This window comes from Bos indicus, chromosome 23 (genome assembly GCF_029378745.1).
Source record: "Bos indicus isolate NIAB-ARS_2022 breed Sahiwal x Tharparkar chromosome 23, NIAB-ARS_B.indTharparkar_mat_pri_1.0, whole genome shotgun sequence".
Classification (NCBI taxonomy): domain Eukaryota; kingdom Metazoa; phylum Chordata; class Mammalia; order Artiodactyla; family Bovidae; genus Bos; species Bos indicus.
Genome location: NC_091782.1, coordinates 34,081,563 through 34,104,281, shown reverse-complemented (window position 1 = coordinate 34,104,281; position 22,719 = coordinate 34,081,563). Strand labels below are relative to the sequence as shown.

At 39.1% G+C, this 22,719-nt stretch overlaps 1 protein-coding gene across 33 annotated transcripts in view; it reads right to left on the bottom strand.

Moving 5' to 3' along the window:
- Positions 1-22,719, bottom strand: part of SLC17A1 (solute carrier family 17 member 1) — a 247,276-nt gene that overhangs the window by 211,633 nt on the left and 12,924 nt on the right. For all 33 annotated transcript variants that reach the window (XM_070777555.1, XM_070777565.1, XM_070777574.1 and 30 more), the window contains 8 exons: positions 19,945-20,178; positions 19,276-19,363; positions 18,856-18,942; positions 14,364-14,482; positions 14,096-14,260; positions 12,733-12,865; positions 12,500-12,647; positions 7,338-7,428 (listed from right to left, as the gene is read on the bottom strand). In XM_070777555.1, coding sequence (XP_070633656.1) covers positions 7,338-7,428; positions 12,500-12,647; positions 12,733-12,865; positions 14,096-14,260; positions 14,364-14,482; positions 18,856-18,942; positions 19,276-19,363; positions 19,945-20,178 — 1,065 coding nt within the window. The remainder of the gene's footprint in view (positions 1-7,337; positions 7,429-12,499; positions 12,648-12,732; positions 12,866-14,095; positions 14,261-14,363; positions 14,483-18,855; positions 18,943-19,275; positions 19,364-19,944; positions 20,179-22,719) is intronic.

Below are 22,719 nucleotides of genomic sequence, written 5' to 3'. Positions count from 1 at the left end.
TTTCACCCTCCACCCCATGCCAGGAAGATAATCACAATCTCTGTCCATAGTGTTGCATTTTTCCTCTGCATTTACATTGTGTATATCAATAATTTAGTTGTCTTGACAGGTGTGTTTGCTAGCATTTTCAGAATGCTAAACAATAGGATGGCTAGCAATACACTTTTATTTTTCCCGATTTAAAAGTATATGAGAATAAAACTTCTAATAGCTGTTATTCATTAAACACAAACATCTAATATCCCATGAATGATCTGATGTGGTAATTACCTTAACTCCGTGAAGTTTCTATGTCATCCTAGGCATTTACAGCTAGAGACACTGAGATTAAGGAGTGTTTCCAGGTCACATATCTTGTAAGTAGCTAAGACTTGAACAAGATAGTTTTGTTGGAGAAATTGAAACTGCTAAGAAACTGTTAGGCCTTCCCTTGTGGCTCAGCTGGTAAAGAATCTGCCTGCAGTGCGGGAGATCTGGGTTCAGTCCCTGGGTTGGGAAGATCCCCTGGAGAAGGGAAAGGCTACCCACTCCAGCAATGTGGTCTGGAGAATTCCAGGGACTGTATAGTCCATGGGGGTCGCAAAGAGTTGGACATAACTGAGTGACTTTCACTTCACTGTTAAGTAGCTGATTCTCAATGTTTCTAGTATTTTTGCTTAAGCTTTTTTTCCTGATATCATCATCTTTGGTTAATGTTTACTTCATCTTTTTTTTGCTGTTCTTACAAGTTTCAATGTTTCTATGTCTATTTTAGGTATGTGTGTTATATATTTTTTATTTATATAATATTTATGTATTTTATATAAATAATTTCTCTATGAGGTATGCAACTGTGGATTTCAGTTTATCCTACTTGTCATTATTGATTTTCTTAAAGGTATGAATTGCTGTATTTCTGTAAAACTAGAAAACAATCACTTTTTCTTCAAATTTAACTTCTGTCCTATTCTCTTTTCTGGAACTCCAGTTAAATGTATGTTGGGCCTTCTCCCTGAGTCCACACATATTCTATACCTTCTATATTTTTTTATGTGATTCACTCTGGATAGATCCTCCAGATAGGTCAAGATAAAGTAGGTTATACTACAGATACTAATACCCGCTCCCTAACCCCTCAGAAATCCTAGTGGCTTTTAATGGCAGAGATTTGGTTTTTATTTAAACCAAAGGTTTATAGCTTCCCCAGTGGCTCAGTGATAAAGAATGCCAATGCAGGAGATGCTGGTTCGATCCATGGGTCAGGGAGATCCCCTGGAGAAGGATGGCAACCCACTCCAACCTGGGAAATCCCATGGACAGAGGAGCCTGGAGTCACAAAGAGTTGGACACAACTTAACGACTCAACAACAACAACAAGGTTCATAGCAAGTTGACTAGAGATCATACTCCATGTCTCTTCATTCCTGGCTCCTGGTTGATGGATTTGCAGTTGCTTTTCTGACTGTTGCTAGTTGCTGTGTCAAAACAAGAAAGTGGTCTGTTGATTCTTAATGCTTGTCTTCAGAATGAACACATATCACTTTCTCTCATGTGTCACTGGTCAAAATAAGTTATATAAAATATATATAACTTCAAGGAAGTGGGAAATGCCCAAGAGGAGAACCAGAAAAATTATTGTATCTGCAATAATTACTTCCCAGCCTGCCCTCTGCTCCACAAATGGATTCACTTACCTTCCTCTATGCTAAACACACTAATTAAGAGGGACCACTCCACAGGCCCTCCAGCCCTCCCTTCATTTGCTTCAGAGCCTCACTGAAGAACATTCAAACATTCACCAGGACGTGGCTCTCAAACTGTCTGCCTAGCAGTGTGTTATCAGCATTGGTGTGTGTGTGTTCATTCGCTCAGTTGTGTCTGACTCTTTTGCGATCCCATCAATTATAGCCTGCCAGGCTCCTCTGTCCATGGGATTTTCCAGGCAAGAGTACTGGAGTGGGTTGCCATTTCCTACTCCAGGGTATCTTCCTGACCCAGGGATTATACCCACAACTCTCACATCTCCTGCAATGGCAGGCAGATTCTTTACCACTGAGCCACCTGGGGGTTGTGTCAGCATGACTAAGGACCTGTGGTTTCTGTTTGTTTCCCAATCCTCCTTTTCTGAAAGGAAATATTTATTGCAGCTATTGGATCACTATGCTACCATTATATACAGCATGATAGAACATATATAGCCCCTGGTATAGAGGGTTCTCTCCCAATGAAGGGGTGGACCCATTCTGCACTTTGAACAAGATGGGACTTTGGCTGTCTGTTGACTTCTTACAGAAGGAGTAAAATTGCTGTGCATGTAAGTTTTTATACATTTTCAGGCCTTTAAGTTGTCTTAAGAGAATTGGTCCAAATTCCTTACCTTTCCCATGAATTGAAGCAGAAGCCTCACGAATTCTCTTATTAGATGTATTTAATCTAAATTTTTAATTTTTATATTTTTAATTGCCAGAAGTTAGATTTAGCTCTTTGTTAAACCTTATGCTTCTTATATGTTCAATCCTTTTAGTTCTTTAAATATATACATATATGTCCAATATCTGATCTGATTTTGTGGTTTTTATTCTTTTCTCACATGACATTTCATTTCTGCAAGCATTTTGTAATTTTTGATTGATTCTGAAATCATATTCACCAAAACTTTATGCTTAAGAAATTCTGGAGGATGAATTTTAGGGTTAGTTTCTTCAGAAAAAAAATTGTTTACTGTTTCTAGACATCTGTGGACTACTTGAAATTAATTTCTTGGCTTATGGCATTAGGACCCAACAGAGTTTGAATTAGGGTCTCAAATCCTTGTGAATGGTTTATTGTTTCAAATGTTCACAGGAGTCTTTATTCAGATTTCCCTCTCCCTTTGTAGCTGAAGCTGAGACAAACAAGTTTCCTTACTGGGCAGAGACAACTTCAGTCAGTTCTGGAGTCATGTTTCTTGCCACCTTTTGGGAAAGTCAGCTCAGAAGGTCCAAATGAGTTCATTGAAAGGCTGAACTGGCTGAATGGGCTACATGCTCAGGAAGAGAAAACACACCCTGGTCTTTAAGAGTTCTTTTTTATTGAGGCCAGCTCTCTGACCATGGAGTCTCCATGGTTATAGTGATGTTTTCAGCCTTTCTGATACCATAAATCCTAACACATGATGGTGGGGGGCTGCCAAAATTGTGGGATAAGGAGCATTTGGAGGATTTTCCTGTAAACTGCTATTTCTCAGCTTGTAGATACATGGTAGTAGTGGTATCAGTTTATAGTCCCTAGTGATTACAGTTTTATGTCAGCATTTTCACTTTGGCTCTTCTTTGTGAGTGGTTTTGGGGGTATTACTGCTTGTGCTCTGTTTGTCTATAATAACTGAAGCTATAGATCACCCAGCATGGGCAATTTCCCCAAGGCAGCCAGTGGCTTTGCTGGTCATTTACCTCTCTGGAATCAAGCCCTTCCTTCATTTTCAGTCTCTGAAATTTTCCCTTACATTTTTTTTTCAAGGTCAAAGTGAAAGTGACCTCAGTCGTGTCCGACTCTGTTACCCCATGGACTATACAATCCATGGAATTCTCTAGGCCAGAATACTGGAATGGGTAGCCTTTCCCTTCTCCAGGGGATCTTCCCAACACAGTGATCGAACCCAGGTCTCCCGCATTGCAGGCGGATTCTTTACCAGCGGAGTGACAAGGGAAGCCCTTTTCAAGGTCAGGCATGCCTTTAACATGATTGTTAAAATTTGATAAGGCACTTAAATTTCTTTGAATATATATTATTAGGTTCTGGAACCACAGAATTCATCAAATTATGTTGGCAAAGACTGTACAGCCATTTGAATCCAGGGGGGCGGAGAAAGTATATTCAGGTGTTACAACAGTCATCGTATCAGTACAATAAATCATGGTCAAAGATAAACCAATCTAGCAAATAGTAAAGTGAAAGTCACTCAGTAGTGTCCAACTCTTTGCGACCCTATGGACTATACAGTCCATGGAATTCTCTAGGCCAGAATACTGGAGTGGGTAGCCTATCCCTTCTCCAGCAGATCTTCCCAACCCAGGAATCAAACCAGGGTCTCCTTCATTGCAGGTGGATTCTTTACCAACTGAGCTAACAAATAATAAACTTATTATTAATAGTTACTGGGTAAATAATCTGTGGCTTAAGAAGAAAAGTCAGAGTAAATGTGATGGTTGAGAAATGGTTTCCAAGCAAGGCAAAGACTAATAGCGTTTTGCCAAGAAAATGCACTGGTCATAACAAACACCCTCTTCCAACAACACAAGAGAAGACTCTATACATGGACATCAACCAGATGGTTAATACCGAAATCAGATTGATTATATTCTTTGCAGCCAAAGATGCAGAAGCTCTATACAGTCAGCAAAAACAAGACCAGGAGCTGACTGTGGCTCAGATCATAAACTCCTTATTGCCAAATTCAGACTTAAATTGAAGAAAGTAGGGAAAACCACTAGACCATTCAGGTATGACCTACATCAAATCCCTTATGATTATACAGTAGAAGTGAGAAATAGATTTAAGGGCCTAGATCTGATAGAGTGCCTGATGAACTATGGAATGAGGTTCGTGACATTGTACAGGAGACAGGGATCAAGACAATCCCCATGGAAAAGAAATGCAAAAAAGCAAAATGGCTGTCTGGGGAGGCCTTACAAATAGCTGTGAAAAGAAGAGAAGCAAAAAGCAAAGGAGAAAAGGAAAGATATAAGCATCTGAATGCAGAGTTCCAAAGAATAGCAAGAAGAGATAAGAAAGCCTTCCTCAGGGATCAATGCAAAGAAATAGAGGAAAACAGCAGAATGGGAAAGACTAGAGATCTTTTCAAGAAAATTAGAGATACCAAGGGAACATTTCATGCAAAGATGGGCTCGAAAAAGGACAGAAATGGTATGGACCTAACAGAAGCAGAAGATATTAAGAAGAGATGGCAAGAATACACAGAAGAACTGTACAAAAAAGATCTTCACGACCCAGATAATCACGATGGTGTGACACTCACCTAGAGCCAGACATCCTGGAATGTGAAGTCAAGTGGGCCTTAGAAAGCAGTACTATGATCAAAGCTAGTGGAGGTGATGGAATTCCAGTTGAGCTATTTCAAATCCTGAAAGATGATGCTGTGAAAGTGCTGCACTCAATATGCCAGCAAATTTGGAAAACTCAGCAGTGGCCACAGGACTGGAAAAGGGCAGTTTTCATTCCAATCCCAAAGAAAGGCAATGCCAAAGAATGCTCAAACTACCACACAATTGCACTCATCTCACACACTAGTAAAGTAATGCTCAAAATTCTCCAAGCCAGGCTTCAGCAATATGTGAACTGTGACCTTCCTGATGTTCAAGCTGGTTTTAGAAAAGGCAGGGGAACCAGAGATCAAATTGCCAACATCTGCTGGATCATGGAAAAAGCAAGAGAGTTCCAGAAAGACATCTATTTCTGCTTTACTGACTATGCCAAAGCCTTTGACTGTGTGGATCACAATAAACTGGAAAATTCTGAAAGAGATGGGAATACCAGACCACCTGATCTTCCTCTTGAGAAATTTGTATGCAGGTCAGGAAGCAACAGTTAGAACTGGACATGGAACAACAGACTGGTTCCAAATAGGAAAAGGAGTACGTCAAGGCTGTATATTGTCACCCTGCTTATTTAACTTATATGTAGAGTACATCATGAGAAACGCTGGACTGGAAGAAACACAAGCTGAAATCAAGATTGCCAGGAGAAATATCAATAACCTCAGATATGCAGATGACACCATCCTTAAGGCAGAAAGTGAAGAGGAACTAAAAAGCCTCTTGATGAAAGTGAAAGTGGAGAGTGAAAAAGTTGGCTTAAAGCGCAACATTCAGAAAACGAAGATCATGGCATCCGATCCCATCTATGGGAAATAGATGGAGAAACAGTGTCAGACTTTATTTTTGGGGGCTCCAAAATCACTGCAGATGATGACTGCAGCCATGAAATTAAAAGACACTTACTCCTTGGAAGGAAAGTTATGACCAACCTAGATAGCATATTGAAGAGCAGAGACATTACTTTGCCAACAAAGGTCCGTCTAGTCAAGGCTATGGTTTTTCCTGTGGTCATGTATGGATGTGAGAGTTGGACTGTGAAGAAGGCTGAGCGCTGAAGAATTGAAGCTTTTGAACTGTGGTGTTGGAGAAGACTCTTGAGAGTCCCTTGGACTGCAAGGAGATCCAACCAGTCCATTCTGAAGGAGATCAGCCCTGGGATTTCTTTGGAGGGAATGATGCTGAAGCTGAAACTCCAGTACTTTGGCCACCTCATGCGGAGAGTTGACTCATTGGAAAAGACTCTGATGCTGGGAGGGATTGGGGGCAGGAGGAGAAGGGGACGACAGAGGATGAGATGGCTGGATGGCATCACTGACTCAATGGACGTGAGTCTGGGTGGATTCCGGGAGTTGGTGATGGACAGGGAGGCCTGGCGTGCTGCGATTCATGGGGTCGCAAAGAGTTGGACATGACTGAGCGACTGAACTGAATCACCAGAGTGACTACAGTGATTTTGCCCTCAGGCAACCAGCTCTGGGAAATGAGTTTCTTTACATGATACTATCAATTTATACAATGTTCATTCAGAATTGCCCATTTATTTATCATCTCTGTTGCCTCATTTCTTTTTCATATCTCTAATCTACCATTTGGGATAATTTTATTTTTCCCTAAAAAAAACTACCTTTAGCTTTTTTTCCTCAGTGCTAGCCTACTTTTGATGAATTCTCTGTTGTTTTTTTTTTTTGAAAATGGATGCATTTAAACTCCATTTTTTATGGCAGATTTTTTTTTTTTTTTTTGATGGACTGTAGAATTCTGGACTAGTAGTTATCTTCCTTCAACACCAGAAAAGGCATTTTAAGTATTTTTAAAAGGAGAATTTCAGGTAACTTTGTTCTTGGAAACAGAAGCCAGCCTTCATAGAATTGTTTTGTTTGGTCATTTAAACTTGTCTTTGTTCCTGATTTTTCATTCCTTTCCTGATAAAACCATGTCTTATTACTTGTATTACCACTGACCAAGTCAACTAACTATTTTGATCAAGGCACACATTAATTGTTAAAAAGCACAGAAGTCCACCTCTGTTTCAATAACCAACAGTTAAAGTTACCAGCATAATTAGTTGACATATTACAAGAAAGAAATTGTATCATCTGTGAATTTGGAGGCAATGCCTGATTTGACCAAGTTTAATATGACACAGAATCTCATACCTCACCTCTAGATGATGTCTCCTCTGCAATTTTTTATACGCATTACCTTCTTTTTCTGTACAGTTAATATTTGAAAAGTAACTACCCATGTCTTGATGTTCCTTACCTCACTAAGGATGATTCCAGTCACAGTGGAAGCAATGAGTCCTCCTGTTAGTCCAATTACATTTGTAATTCCTCTAAGAAATCCATAATATCTATACAAAAATGAATGACAATACATAAATGTAAAGTAATACAAACGCTACAGGAAAAAACCATAATGTATTGAGAGTTTAAGAGAGAGAACTGTTGACTTCCTAAATTTCCCATTCCCACTATTCAAATTCCATTAAAATGTCTGAAAAAGTATATGGATATATAAGTAACTTTCTGGTTGCACTACAGAGTCAGAAAGCTTGTAAACAGTAAAGAATATTAATATATTGAGAAAATGAAAGCATACTAAGAGTGAAAGCCAGCTAGTTGTGAAATCTATGAGAAATTCCAAAAGTGATGTGTGTTGGTAATAGGAACTGGTTTGGGATTAAGACAAAATTGAAGGGTTCTGTTCACCTGGCCTCTTCTCACCATCCCAGAACTACTGGTCCCAGTGACTGTTCCCAGGCAAGGAGCAATGATTACTCAGGCAAGGAAACCAGAAACTTGTTTATAAGCAACTGTGATTGGCCAATCCTGAGTGCCAAAACCAACCTCAGCAGAAAATGAGCACTGCAGAAAGCAGGGGGAGCCACAGGGAGTAACACACAAAGTAGGGGTCAAATCTATCAGTCATCAAGAACAAGGAAGTGCCTTTTGGAGAACAGAATCTGTCTGAACAAGAAACTAGTTCACTCCAGGACAGGGAGTCTGTGACTTTCCTGCCCAACACATTTCACCACCAAAGATTGTATGCTTTCAATTCTTCCCCTTTGTGAGAGTGAGGGCTTTTTGTCTTTTACTTCCTTGGGTCTATTCCAATCTTTCTCTACCTTTACATGTTGAGTATTGGGGTGGGGGGTGGGTGGGGAGTGTATAATTTATTTATGGGTTCCTGATCAAAGAAGTGTCACATTTGGGCCTAGAGTCCCTGGGGTATGCTTTTGCTCTGGTCCCTCTTCCTCCAGTCCAAGAATTTCACGTGAAATGCACCCCTGGCCATCCCTCTTAAGGTTGGAACTACAATAGTATTTGATTGTCTTTGAACCCCTGGCTTTTGTTTTTGATTAATGAAACATTCTTGGCAAGTGGACTTAGAGTCCCTGGATTGTGGAGGTGTATGTAGTCACAGGGTGGAAATTTGAGTAGTCTCTTTTTGAGGGGAGCTGGAGAGTGTCTTTTAATATGTGAGGAAGAACATTTATGGTTATGAGCAGCCACAGGTACAGATAGGGCAGAAACGACCAATTGTCTCCAGTATTCATTGCTTCCTTTTTTATTTTAGCAATAGAATCCCTGGGTTTAGGGCCACTTCTGCCTTTGGGAGCCTCTGTCACTTTTGCCTTCAAAAAAGGCAAAATTTATAATATTTAAATATTTATAATATTTATTATAATTTATAATACATATAATATTGTTTACAATATTCTGTTGCTTTATTATGGGCTAAAACTACAACGAACCCTTTTTCATTTCTTATATTGATAATTTTTTCTTGATCTTATTTTATTAATTTTAAAAGAAGCAACTTTGATATTGTTGGCTTTACGTATCATTTTGGGGGTTTTTTTGGTCCTCATCTTCATAATTTCTTTCCTTCTACTTTCTTTGGGTTTAATTTGCTATTTTTTTTCCTTACCTACTTGAGACACAAACATAGTTACTGATTTTAAGACTTAATTGTCTGTCAATATATAAGTTTAAAGCTATACATTTCTCTCTGGGTATGATTTTTAAATGCACCCCACATGCTTATCAATGATATGTCACATATCTTTGTAATTTAAAGTATTTTCTAATTTCAAATGTGATTTCTCCTTTGACCTAAACATTAATTTCAAAGAATGGGAGTTATCTACCGTTTGCTTTTGATAGCAACCCTAATTTCACTGTGATTAAAGAATGTATTCTGAGTGATTACAGTCATTTAATCTTAATTCAGTTTGCTTTATGATTCAGCAGTTCCCAGTGTCAAGAGTCCTGAGTGCCATGACAGTTCTTCTGAAAATCATTACACGTCCACAATATGGAGTGGTTCACCAACCTGAGATTGACAAGGTGAGAGCTTTTTATGCTCCATTCCTCATACCATCCAAACCTCAAATGGTAGGTATTTGATATGGGCAATGAAAACAGTCTTGAGATTGTTTTAATGCTGGACAATTCACTGGACAGAAATTAGCTCTAAAATTGCTCAGTCATGTCCAACTCTTTGTGACCCCATGGATAGCCTGCCAGGCTCCTCTGTCCTTGGGGATTCTCTGGGCAAGACTACTGGAGTGGGTTGCCATACCCTCCTCCAGGGGATCTTCCCAACCCAGGGATCAAACCCAGGTCTCCCTCATTGCAGGCAAATTCTTTACCAGCTGAGCTATCAGGAAAGCCCTGAGATTGTTTTAATGCTGGATGATGCCCTGGACAGGAGTTAGCTCTAAAATTGCTTCTTCTTCAGCTGTAACATCACATGGTAAAAGCATTTTGAAGTATAAATAGCTGTTGAAACAGACTTTCAATTTAATTGATTTTACATTTGGTTTAATAATGGTTCAGTAGAACCAGAACAAGATTCAGATGTCTAAATGAGAGAGTCATTTCCTAGGCAGGTTGATAAGGAGTCTAGGGGTCCCCAAAGAGAGAGGGGTCTGGAATTCTCAAGGAGGAAGAAAGGACAAACCTTTTTTCTTTCTCCACATTCCTTAGGATTATATACCAATGATGTATCCTGCCTAAGGACAGTCTTTGGATTCAACCTTCTGTTATCTTAAAATGTTAATTATGGGAGTAGACCTGGTCTTTACAAGGATGTATCTTGCCTGAGGACAGTGTTATCTTAAAATGTAAATTATGGGAGTAGGTCTGATGAGGTCTTTACAACCTCCAGACATTCTTTGGATTCATTAGAGAGTATATAACTTCATTGTCAACACTAGCAAGCGGGTACTCTTTCTGCCCCCTTCTGATGCCTATGTCAGAAGCTTTCTCTATCTCCTTTATACTTTAATAAAACTTTACTACACAAAAGCTCTGAGCGATCAAGCCTCGTCTCTGGCCCCGGATTGAATTCTTCTCCTCCGGGGGCCAAGAATCCCGGTGTATTCGCGTGATTCAACAACAACCTTTCATAAACTATACTTTAGTCTCACATGGAGGGAAATTCGCCTGCAATGTGGGAGACCTGGGTTTGATCCCTGGGTTGGGAAGATCCCCAAAGGACAAAGGATGTTATGGCAACCCACTCCAGTGCATGACCCATCCATCAGTCAAAAATAATTAAAAGCAATTAAAAAACATTTTGGAGCCTCCCTTTAAGAATGTCAAGGGGATGACAGTGCCTTCTTAATGCATCACATAGCATCTTTAGAATCCTCTGTGCTTTTCTACTCTTGCTACCCACCAAAGAGATGGTCACTACATTTCCAGGTCCACTCTATCTTACTCTATTTCCCCAACAATATTCTCATGGAACCACATCTGTGTCTCTTCTTCCTTACAGACCTTCTTTCTTGCCATCTGGGTTCTACTCAAACAAATGTAATAATTTGCCCATTTCTCAGTTCTAGCAAAGATCAAATTCCCCTAAAAGGACAATTTAGTAATTTATCCTCTAAGGGAACTCTTTTTAATAGGCAAGGGAGGTATATGACTAGGAACATTAGGAATAAGTTTCATTTAACTCATTAATTAAAAAGTTTAAGAATTGTTTGTGACACAACGTATTATGTCAATATGTTTGTGACATAATGTATTAATACATATGCCCTAAATATTAATGATGATCTAGCTTAAGAGGCTAATAATATTTCCAAATTGTATATTAGTCTATCTTCTGTGACCTTACAAAATCACCTGGCTAACATGGAATTTGGACCCACTGGAATGATGCAACGCAGGTCAAGTTCTGTGATATCCAAGCCATTGCTGGCCAAGATATTTCCCATCCTACTGACCAGGTACTAGTGAATAACATTAGGGAGGCATTGACTACATCTAGGCAGCTCTGGAGGCAGGTAATTCTAGGTACTAATCCTCCTTCTATTTATTACTAATCATGTAACTTTACATACATTCATTTTCCTGGTCTTTGGTTTCTTTTCTCATACTTTGTGGACAATATTATCTTACAGTGGGGCATGTCACATAAAAAATAATAAATGGTTGTTCTTGCTGATTAGTCACCAAGTCATGTCCAACTCTTTTGCGACCCCATGGACTTGCAGCCCGCCCGGCTCCTCTGTCCATGGGATTTCCTAGCTAAGAATATTGGAGTGGATTGCCATTTCTTACTCCAGAGGATCTTCCTGACTTGGAGATTGAACACCCATCTCCTGCATTGGCAGGCAGAGTCTTTACTACTGAGCCAACAGGGAAGGCCCCAAAATGGTAGCTATTTATAATTTTCTTAATCTAATTGTAGATACATTTTTATTTTACCTGTTTCTCAGAGTGCATATAGCCCAACTGGCATTGTGTATTCTGTATCAAATAATCCTTTTATGTCTTTATATAATTTCAAGTAGTCAGAAAACTTTCAGGCATTTTCAAGGAGGGTCTCAAAAATAAATAAATGCATACATGTCTTTGTTACTTTGGCCTTCACCTAGTATAGATCTGATGGACAAGATTCTTTACAGAATTGTGACAAATTAGAATATTCTTGGTTGATTTTTTCCTCTCTATCCCAGGCCGCAGATTTATAAAACTTCAGAGAATTCTGTTCATATTGGATCTATGTTCTCCAGAAAGTGCCAGCCCTGGACAGTGTCCCCTGGAGTTGTGCAAACAACAGAACTGCTTCCATTAGTCACACTTATTGTATCTAAAAAGGGTATATAGCACAGTAAAAAGAGGAAAAGTTTTTTGCCAACTGGATCTGGATTAAAATCCTAGGTAACATCCAAGCCAGTGGTGAGATCTTAGGCTGATAATCAAGTATCTGAACGTCAGTGTCCTTAGTTGCAAAATAAATATTACTAACTGTTGGTTGAGGAGTGATAATATATACTTTTTAAGTCTGACCTATATTGATGCTTCTTCAGAACGTCTGGCCTGTTGACCATCAATTCCAAAATAGTTGAAATCTTAAAACATCTTTATGAACTTAGATACAAGAAAGAGATTTTAAAAACCTACCTGGGAGCGATATCCAAGACATTTATGATTATTCCGCCCATAGCAAAGCTTCCTGTTGAATTAGCAAGTATCAGGAAAATTATAGTGGCATAGTAGCTGGAACTCAGGTAAAGCAGGCAGAGGCTGAAGAGGGAAGGCAGGAGAAGTCCTGCGGAATGATTCAGACAACAGTCAGGTGCATGCCAAAGATGGGGGATACCCCAAAATACTTGAACGTTTTGGCTATTTCTTACCTAGCGAGGTGAAGAGTTTCCGGATGGTGACTAGACTGAAAGTATTCCTTGTCTGGAAGATGTCTGCCATATAACCTGCTAGGACAGCAAAAATCCAGGCAAACAAATGGGGGAGGGAAGACAGCAGCCCATTCTGAGGAGGAAATGTTATTGTGAGTGAATATGAGAAATGGAATAATCCCTATACTGAAATTCAGTATTGAAAATTTGTATTGTCACACAGGAAACAATCAACATGCAACCCCAGAATTATTTCACACTACCCAAGAGAAAGAGAAAAATAGTTTTGAGGTCAGAAACAGACATCACAATCTGCTTAGTTTTCTATTGTATTATCATGGGACCTGAAAGTTCTAGATGGTAGAGAGGAAAACTAAGTTGGGAATGGGAAATGCTGTCCCTGAGGAAAATAACAAATAATAATGATAATGGAAGACATGTATACGGTGCTTATTCTGGACCAGCTGCTGTTAATCTTTGCAACAAATCCATGGTCTAATGGAAGATTACACTAAATCATATGGAGCTTAAAAGACCTTTGTCATGCTAGTCCCTAGGCTGGGTAGTTGGAAATTCATTATAGAATGTCTCAAAGTGGCAAGCCCAGACTCCATTTCTAAAGGAGTCTTTCCTGGTTATTATGGCATCAAGCAACAGAAGGTTTCAAGCATTTGTACTTTTTCAAGTCAGAAAAGCAATGAGAATGCCAGTCCTTTCAGAGCAAGACATGAGTCATGGGTTCACAGGACTCTTTGCCTCTCCCCTGTGGAGAGGATTGGTATGAGCTGTGATGGGTGGTAGACTCTGGCCAATTGACTTTCAGGGGAGGATCCCCATCCCTGCAGGGAACAATGGTATTGAGCTTTAAGGAATACACAGAGGTTGTTATTATAGGGAATGGGAGATAGGGAATCTGTGAGAACCTGGGTGATGTGTATTTTTGTGGGAGTGCTAAAAAGGATATCTACACCTTTTGTTCTGGGCAATGTTAACATAATAATTGTAAATGATGAAGTCTCTAGGTAAAGAACATCAGCTAAATAGTATGAGTGTTAAGTCGCTTCAGTCATGTCCGACTTTGAGACCCTATGGACTATAGCCTGCCAGGCTCCTCTGTCCATGGGATTCTCCAGGCAAGAATACTGGAGTGGGTTGCCACACCCTCCTCCAGAGGATCTTCCTGACCGAGGGATTGAACCCATGTCTCTCTGTCTCCTGCATTAGCAGGCAGGTTCTTTACCACTAGCACCACCTCGGAAGCCCAAATAATATAGGGATGGGCAAGAGCTAGGACTAGAGTCATGGGAGAAAAAGACATGGGTACAAAGTCCTTCATAAAGTGAAGAGGAAAAGGTGTACTTACCTCTTCTACATCGACATGAAGCTTGTAGTCAATATATATTGGTATATAAATACTCAGAAAGGTATTTGACCAGAAAAAAGCAAAATTACAGAGGGAAATGACCCAGAGTGGAGTAGACTTCAGCATAGCTTTGATGGGCACTTTGATGAGTGTACTTGAGCTGACCTGGAAGGGAACCCATTAATCATTAGCACATTAGGTCAAGCTGGAACACATTTCATTTGGCACAGAATCTGGGAGATACCAAAGTGGAGCATGCGGGTTCTACCTGCTGGGTGAGAGCGGATGTGATGTATTCCTTCTCTCTGTTGCTTATAAATGGGTGGTCCTTTGGGTCCTCATAAAACAGAATGAACCAGAGAACACTTAAGGCACAGCCACAAGCACCTATCAGAGCAGGACAAATTAGAATTGAAATTGCTCTATCTGTAGTGAGTTTCTTTTCCAAATTGGCATTTTTCATTACTGGTCTGAGAACCTGGACCTCCTCTTTCTTTTTGGAACCTTGCAACAAGGCTTACATTTTTCATAATTTTCTTTGTATCCACACCTGCCTCTCCAAACAGAGTGAATTTTACAGAAATGGTAGCAAACCCTCTGGCCTGTCCCGATTTCTTAGCCTCTTTTATTCTCCATGTAGGATAGCTGGGCCTCCTTGCTCTTAGGGCATCATCTCTACAGATTCTTAATGTGTTCTATTGTGAGAGGAGGGTGTAACTGGGCTCATATGGGCTTGACAATCATCTGGTTTTGAGAAGTAGGCCTTAGCCCATACTCCTAAGATGCAGCCTAGGCCTTCAGGATTGTCCGAGTCTCATAAGAGTCTGCCAAATTATTTGTTGCTTTTGACTTTTTTATACTAAGGATCTGATCATAAATAATCCTCTGTTAGGATAGGGAATGTATATTGCTTAGTAGTCAGGCTTCCAGAAATGCATTTATTCATTTGACAAATATACTGGTTAAATGCCATTATGTACCATGTACCATTCTAGGTCATGGGAATGCAGCAGTGAATAAAGCAGACACGTGCCCTGCCTTTACAGAGTTTATTTTCTGATGGATGAGAGAGACAGTGAATAGTAATTAAGCAAAAGGTAATAAATGTCAGTGACCAGAGCTAGGGAATAGAGTTGTGGGGAGAGGAGCAAAGGAGCACTATGTTCAGGGAAAGTGAGGACATTGATGTGGGCACAGATACTCCAGGCTGAGGGAGAAATAAGTACCAAGGCCCAGAGTTATGAAGCCAGTGTCACTGGACAGGGAGCAAGGTGAGGATGGTAATGGATGAGGATGAGAGGTAATGAGATCAGACCATGTGAAAAGCTGGAGCCATTGTAGGATCTCAGACTTCTGCAACACACTTTAAGACAACATTAAAAGAATAGTTTGACAGTATACCATTTCCACCTCATTCTGTGACCTGAGTGCCCAAACCCAAGGCAAAATGTAAATAGACATGAACACCTAATAAATACACAGGAAATACAATATATTTCTCTAAATTACTGTAGTCAATCCTTAGAAAATTCATTTGATGCTATTAGCTTTCTTTAAAAATGGGAAAATGGATGCTCAGAAAGGTCTACTTACTTGCTCAGGGGCACATGGTTAGTAAGTGGTAACTGACACTTAAGCATGGATTATATTGTCTAGAGAGGGAAAATAGCTTAGAGGAGGAGACTGGATAAAAGCTTTGAAGAAAGACAACAGTTAGTGGCAAGTAGAAGAGGAGAATCTCTGCAAGTCTCTGCAAAAGAGATTGAGAGGAAATGGCCAGAAGGATGAAGTCCAATGCAGGGAGAGCAGGACCACAGCAACTGAGATGAGAAGAAAATGCCTGATCACCGAGGTTCAGTGCGTGGAGTCAAAGGTACAGGCACCAGGGAAAGAATGGTATTGTTGGGTTGATTGATGGTACTTGTTCAGGTCAAATGTGGACTGAAGAACTTCAGCTTGATTTATGGGCATCGAGGCTTGGACAGTTCTAACATTTGGGAGGCATATAAGGAGTTTGGAAGTCATCATCAAATGTTAAACAAACTATAGACAACAGTGCTTCTTTGATCTGGCAGAGAATTGAGGCCACAGGGCAAACCACTGCCCTCCTATCTCTAGATAGACAGACAGACAGATGCAGAGAATTACAAGTTCCCAGAACAGAAGCCCAGAAACAGAAAACTCCAATGGAACCAGTCAGTAGTAAGGTTGGAAAACCTAGCATTTGATGATTTACTGTAGGTTCAGTGTGGACAAGTTTGAGAGATGAAAGGTCTGGGTGGGAGGGGCCCAGGCTTAAGCAGACCCCTCACACTTGTGTGAGTTTTATTTCCAGAAGACCTGCCAGATTCTCACAGTGAATATAAGAATACAATCTCTTAATCCTTCTAGGAGAGGATGAGGAAAGTAGTCATTTTTAATTACATCTAGAGCATTCTATTCTTCACAAAAACTACTCAAGGGGAAATTATTTTACCAGAGCCTCACCAACTTAAGGAAAGGGAAACACCCAACTCCAGACCCTTCTTCCTGTCTCACTTAAGGAGGGGGAAAAAAACAAAACTGAGAAGAACTGGTGAAGCTCAGGGGCACAGGCTCACCAAAACCCTGAGACCAAATCATAGACCACAGAACACTGTCTCCCCACATACACACCTTACCACCATATCAGAAGAATCCTTGCATGTTAGTGGGAATCTAGCTAGAATTGCATGTCCCAAACCTTATTTAAGAAGTCTGTAGAGAAACTAAAAAAACTACAGGAAAGACAAAAACAAAGATACCAGAGGAAATTGTAGCCTCTAAAACAGAGCACACAGTAAGCCAGATTAACCTGTAGCCAGTAAAACATAAAACCTCATACTAAAGTCCTATTTATTTTAGTTCATTTTAGTGAATTTTGCTGAGCTTTCAACAAGAAAACCATGAAGCATAGAAGAAAACAAAAAAACAGTTTGAAGAGACAGAGCAAGCATCAAAACTAGATTCAGATATTAGCAGAGGTATGGAATTATGAGATCAAAAATTTAACACATGATTAAAAAGCCTGTGAAAAAGACAACATATAAGAATAAGTAGTGATGTAAGTAGAGAGACGAATTCTAACAATCAAAAGAAAATGCTTTAAATTAAAAACACTGTAACAGAAATGAAGAATGCCTTTAATGGGCTCATTAATAGATAGACATGGTTGAAGGAAAAAAAATCACTGAACTTCAAGAAATGTCCATATGGATTTCCAAACCTGAAATGCAAATAGAATAAAAGCACTAAAAAGAAATGAATATCCAACAATTGTGTACAACTACAATGGTGTAATATATGTGTAGTGGGAATATCAGGAAGAGAATAAGAGCAAGGAACAGAAAAAAATATTTGATGACTAATGGCAGTGATGAAGAGCAGTGAAACTGAGAGGATGGAAGACATAGTTTCACATTATGGGTTGGCCATTTGCTCCCTGTGAGTATCGGAGGCTCCCTGTAGATCCACTCTCCACCCTGCTTTGGCCACAGATGGCTGACTTGAATGAACATCAACAGGCCCCCATGTCCTCTGCTTTCCAGATAGATTTGGGCAGAAGAAAGTCTAAGCAGAAGATTAGAAGGAGAAACTTGAATGAGATTAGGGTGTCTCTTTCCCTAGTTATCACTTTCCGCAGCATTGCCTCAGTCTATATATACTCCCTTTTATGAAAAGTCACAGGTCCTGTCAATGTAGATATCTCTACAGGACTCTCTCCTAGTGGATTCCCCTCAACTACTCCCTTGCTTGCCCCTTTGGACCTGGGGATGGTATTAGCTTCTTTTTTGCTAGCACCAGATCACTTCTCTAATCCTGTGATTCTGCCACATCTTTATACCATTTTAAATAATTGCTTCATAAATAGATCCCTCTGCATTAAGCCTCTATATTGTTATTTGTCTATCAAACGAACATAAAAGCACTCATCCACAGTCCCTTACTGACAAATTTAAAATCAAGATTTGAAAGTGATTTTCTAACTTATCTGGAAACCCCAGTCCTTTGTAGTTTTTCATTTATTCCAATTTGTTGAGAATTTCATGTGTAACTCTAGAAACGAATATGTTTGATTATGAGATGATAGGGCTTCCCTGGTAGCTCAGCTGGTAAAGAATCCACCTGCAATGCAGGAGACCCCAGTTCGAATCCTGGGTCCGGAAGATCCCCTGGAGAAGGGATAGGTTATCCACTCCAGTATTCTTGGGCTTCTCTGGTGTTTCAGCTGGTAAAGAATCTGCCTGCAGTGTGGAAGACCTGGGCTTGATCCCTGGGTTGGGAAGATCCCCTGGTGAAGGGAATAGCTACACTCCAGTATTCTGGCCTGGAGACTGTATAGTCCATGCAGTCTCAAAGATTCGGACATGACTGAGCAACTTTCACTTTCACATAAGATGATGTACCAAATCATGCTTGGGATGTTAAGTATACATAGTATACTCATATTATGTTTGACCTGTTCTGATCATCCCTTTCCCCATGAGTTTATGTAAGGGATATGTTTCTGTAGCATCGATGTTATAGAGTTGTGAAATTATGTACAATAATGCATGTATAGTTCTGAGCATGATGTCTCACTTGCAATAAGAAATTAATGAATGTTGACTGCTCTTTTTCCTTCAATGTGATTTATTATTTTTAATATTGTTAACCTCATATAAATTATTAAATTTTGCATTTACATTTAGGTTTTATAGACCTTTAAATAATGACTTGGATTTTTATAGAAAGAGACTCACCAAAAATATAAAAGACCATGGGCCATCCCAGGGAGTCACAGATGAATCCAGTGATAAGCAGGACAATACAGGGTCCTAGTAGGAGTCCTAATCAGAAGGCACAAAGAACATCCCTAATTAATGCAGGCATCTGGAAACGGAGATAATGTAGCTTCATGGTGGCAGTGAACAACTTCTAGTGAAATATTCATATAATATCAAACACAAGAAAATAATGAAATATTTGCTTTCTTCTCTTTTTGCTGTTGTTAGAGATAAGGAAACCTTTTCTCTGTCCTAGACAGTTTCCACATATTTAAAGTGTGGATGGTTTCCAAAGCCCTTGACAGTTCGAAACACACATATTTCTTATGTTCTAGGGCAGAACATGCTACAATGAGATGACAATAGGACTAGGCATTCTAGGCCCTAAGTTATTACCTGACAAACTCAGAGCAGTAAGTCGGCCTAGTTCCAAGGGAGGAGCCCACTTGATCCATATTACTTGCTGAGTTGTTAATGTTATCCCCTGAAAGAATGATTAGAACATTTGATCTCTGACATGTTCTGTGAATTTAAACTCTAGTTTTTGCATTATCCTTTTATTTTTTTAATTGGAGGAAAATCGCTTTACAATGTTGTATTGGTTTCTGCTGTAGAAGAATGTGAATCAGCCATAATTATATGTATATCCCCTCCCTCTTGAGCCTGCATCTCCCCTACTCATTCTACCCCTTTAGGTCATCACAGAACACCAGGCTGGGCTCCTTGTGTTATACAGCAACTTTACACCAGCTATCTATTTTTCATTTAGATTCATTTTCATTTCATTCATGTAGTGCTACTTTCTCCATTCATCCCACTCTTGCCTTCTCCCACTGGGTCCACAAGGCCATTCTCTACATCTGTGTCTCCATCTCTTCCCTGCAAATAAGTTTCTCAATGCCATTTTCTAGATTCCATATATATGTGTTAATATATGATATTTGTTTTTCTCTTTCTGACTTCACTTTGTATAACAGATTCTAGGTTCATCCACCTCACTAGAACTGAATCAAATTCATTCTTTTTTATGGCTGAGTAATATTCTATTTTGCATTATCTTTATACCTGGAACAGTCCCTTGATTACTCGGCATATAATGACCAAAATTTCTCCAAATTCAGCTGCCAGTGGGAGGAGCAGGGTAAATAGAGAGCTGAGAAGTAATGCAAAACCAATCATTTTCTTTAAAGAGTATATTCCAGATAAATATCCTGCAGGAATTTGGCTGATGAGTACACCATAGAAGATGGAACTTAACATGATCCCCTGGATTTCAGTGCTCCAGTTATACACAGGGTTCTGAAAGAAAAAAGGAGACGGGTCTAGCCACTCTGCAAATGATTTTCTCTAATGTTCAGGAATGTGGGAAAACTGGTCGTTCTGTCTTCCAGCTTACCTCATGTAAAATATCTGCCCTCTGCCTAATCTCCTCTGTTACATGACTTACTTATTCCTAATAACATCACTTTCTGTGTGTAATTACGTTTTATCATTGGCATCCTGAACTATAAGGAAGTTCTTGCTATAAAGGGCATCATCTATTCTTGCCCTACCTGCACAGCATAGACATTTAAAACTTGTTTTTGTTTTTTTTTTAAATATAGATGCAATTGGCATATTAGTTTCAGGTGTACAACATGATTGGATGTTTGCACGTATTGAGAAATGATCACCAAAGTCTAGTTAACATCCATGACAACGTATGGTTCTAGTTCTAGTTGTGATGAAAACTTTTAAGACCTATTCTCTTAGCAACTTTCAACTATACAAGATAGTGCTTTTAACTGTAGTCACCATGCCATATGCTATACCCTCAGAACTTATTTTACAGCTGGATGTTTGCACTTTTTAACTCCTTTTACCCATTTTGCCCAGCCTCCCCAGCCCCGTGCTACTAGCAACCACCAACCTATTCTCTGTGTCCAGGAGCTCGGTTTTGTTTAGATTTCACATATAATTGAAATTATACAGTAGTTGTCTCTGATTTATTTCACTTAGCACAAGGCCCTCAAGATCCATTCATGTTGCAGCAAATGGCAAGATTTCATACTTTTTATGTCCAAGTAATATTCTATTAAATATCAGTACCACATTTACATTATCTATTCATTCATTAATGAATACTTAGGATATTGTAAATAATGCTGCAATGAACATGGGATGTAGATATTTTTTCAAGTTAGTGTTTTCTTTTTCTTTGGATAAATACCCAGAAGTAGAATTGCTGTATCATATGGTTATTTTTTTGAAGAACCTTCATACATACTGTTTTCCATGGCAACTGTAGTAATTTACATTACACCACCAGTGCACTAGTGTTCTCGTCTTTCTACATCTTAGCCAATACAATATTTCTTATCTTTTTGATAATATCCATTCTGACAGGTGTGAGGTGATACGGGTTTGAATTACATTTCCATGATAATATTGAGCTCATTCTCTTGTGCCTGTTGACAAACTGGACATTTTTCTCAGAAAAATGTCTATTTATATCCTCTGCTCATTTTTGATTGGATTTTTTTTTTTTTTTTTTGCCATAGAGTTAGATGAGTTCTTCATATATCTTGGATATTCATCCCTGACCAGATACATGGTTTGCAAATACTGTCTCCCATTCAGCAGGTTGCCCTTTAATTTTGTTGATGGGTCCCTTTGCCGAGCAGAAGCTTTTCGTTTGATGTAGTCTCACTTGTTTACTTCTGCTTTTGTTGCCATTGACTTTGATGTCAAATCCAAAAAATCAATGAGTTTTTCACTTATATTTTCTTTTAGTTTCATGGTTCTAGGTTTTATGTTCCAATTTGGATTCATTTTGAGTTAATTTTTGTGTCTAAGATAGGGATCTAGTTTTTCCAACACCATTCATTGAAGAGATTGTCCATTCATCATTGTAAATTCTTGGCTCCTCTGTCATAGATTAATTGCCCACCTTATGAATGGGTTTATTTCTGGGCTACCTACTCTGCTTCATTGATCAACGTGTCTGTGTTTATAATTTTCCTTGATTATTTTTGGGATATAGTTCGAAATCAGAGGGCTTGACGCCTCTAACTTTGTTTTTCTTTCTTATTATTGCTTTGGCTATTTTGGGTCCATACAAATTGCACTGTGTGTTCTACTTCTGTAAAAAATGTAATTGGAATTTTGATAAAGATTACATCTAATCTGTAGACTTTTTGACCATATGAATTCTTCCAATCTATGAGCACAAAATATTTATCCACTTACTTGTATCTTCTTCGGTTTCTTTCATCAGCATCATATAGTTTTTAGTGCATAGGTATTTCACCTTCTTGATTAAATGCATTCCTGCTATTTTATTCTTTTTGATGCAATTGTTTTAATTTTATCTCTACCAGTTTTTTATTTGTGCATAGAAACACAAAAGATTTTTGTATATTGATTTTGTATCTCACAAGTTTACCAAATTCATTTATTAGCCCGAACAGTTTCCTTAGTGAAGTCTTTAGAATTTTCTATTATAATGTCATGTCATCTGCAAATAGTGACAATGTTTCTTCTTCCTTTACAGTTTGGATGCCCCTCCTTTTCTACCTTGCCTAATTGCTCCAGTGAAAGCTTCTAATACTATGCTGAATAAAAGTGGTGGGAGTGGGCATCACTGTTTTTTTCCTGACATTGGAAGAAAAGCTTTCAGATTTTCACCATTAGGTATGATGTTATCTGTGGCCTTGTTACATTGCTGGTCTGTACTATGCTGAAGTATGTTCCCTTTATACTCACTTGCTGAGAATTTTTATCACAAATAGATACTACTTTTGTCAAGCCCTGCTGGCCACCAGAGCCAGGTGATCAAGGCTGCAGCTGCTAAAAAGGAAA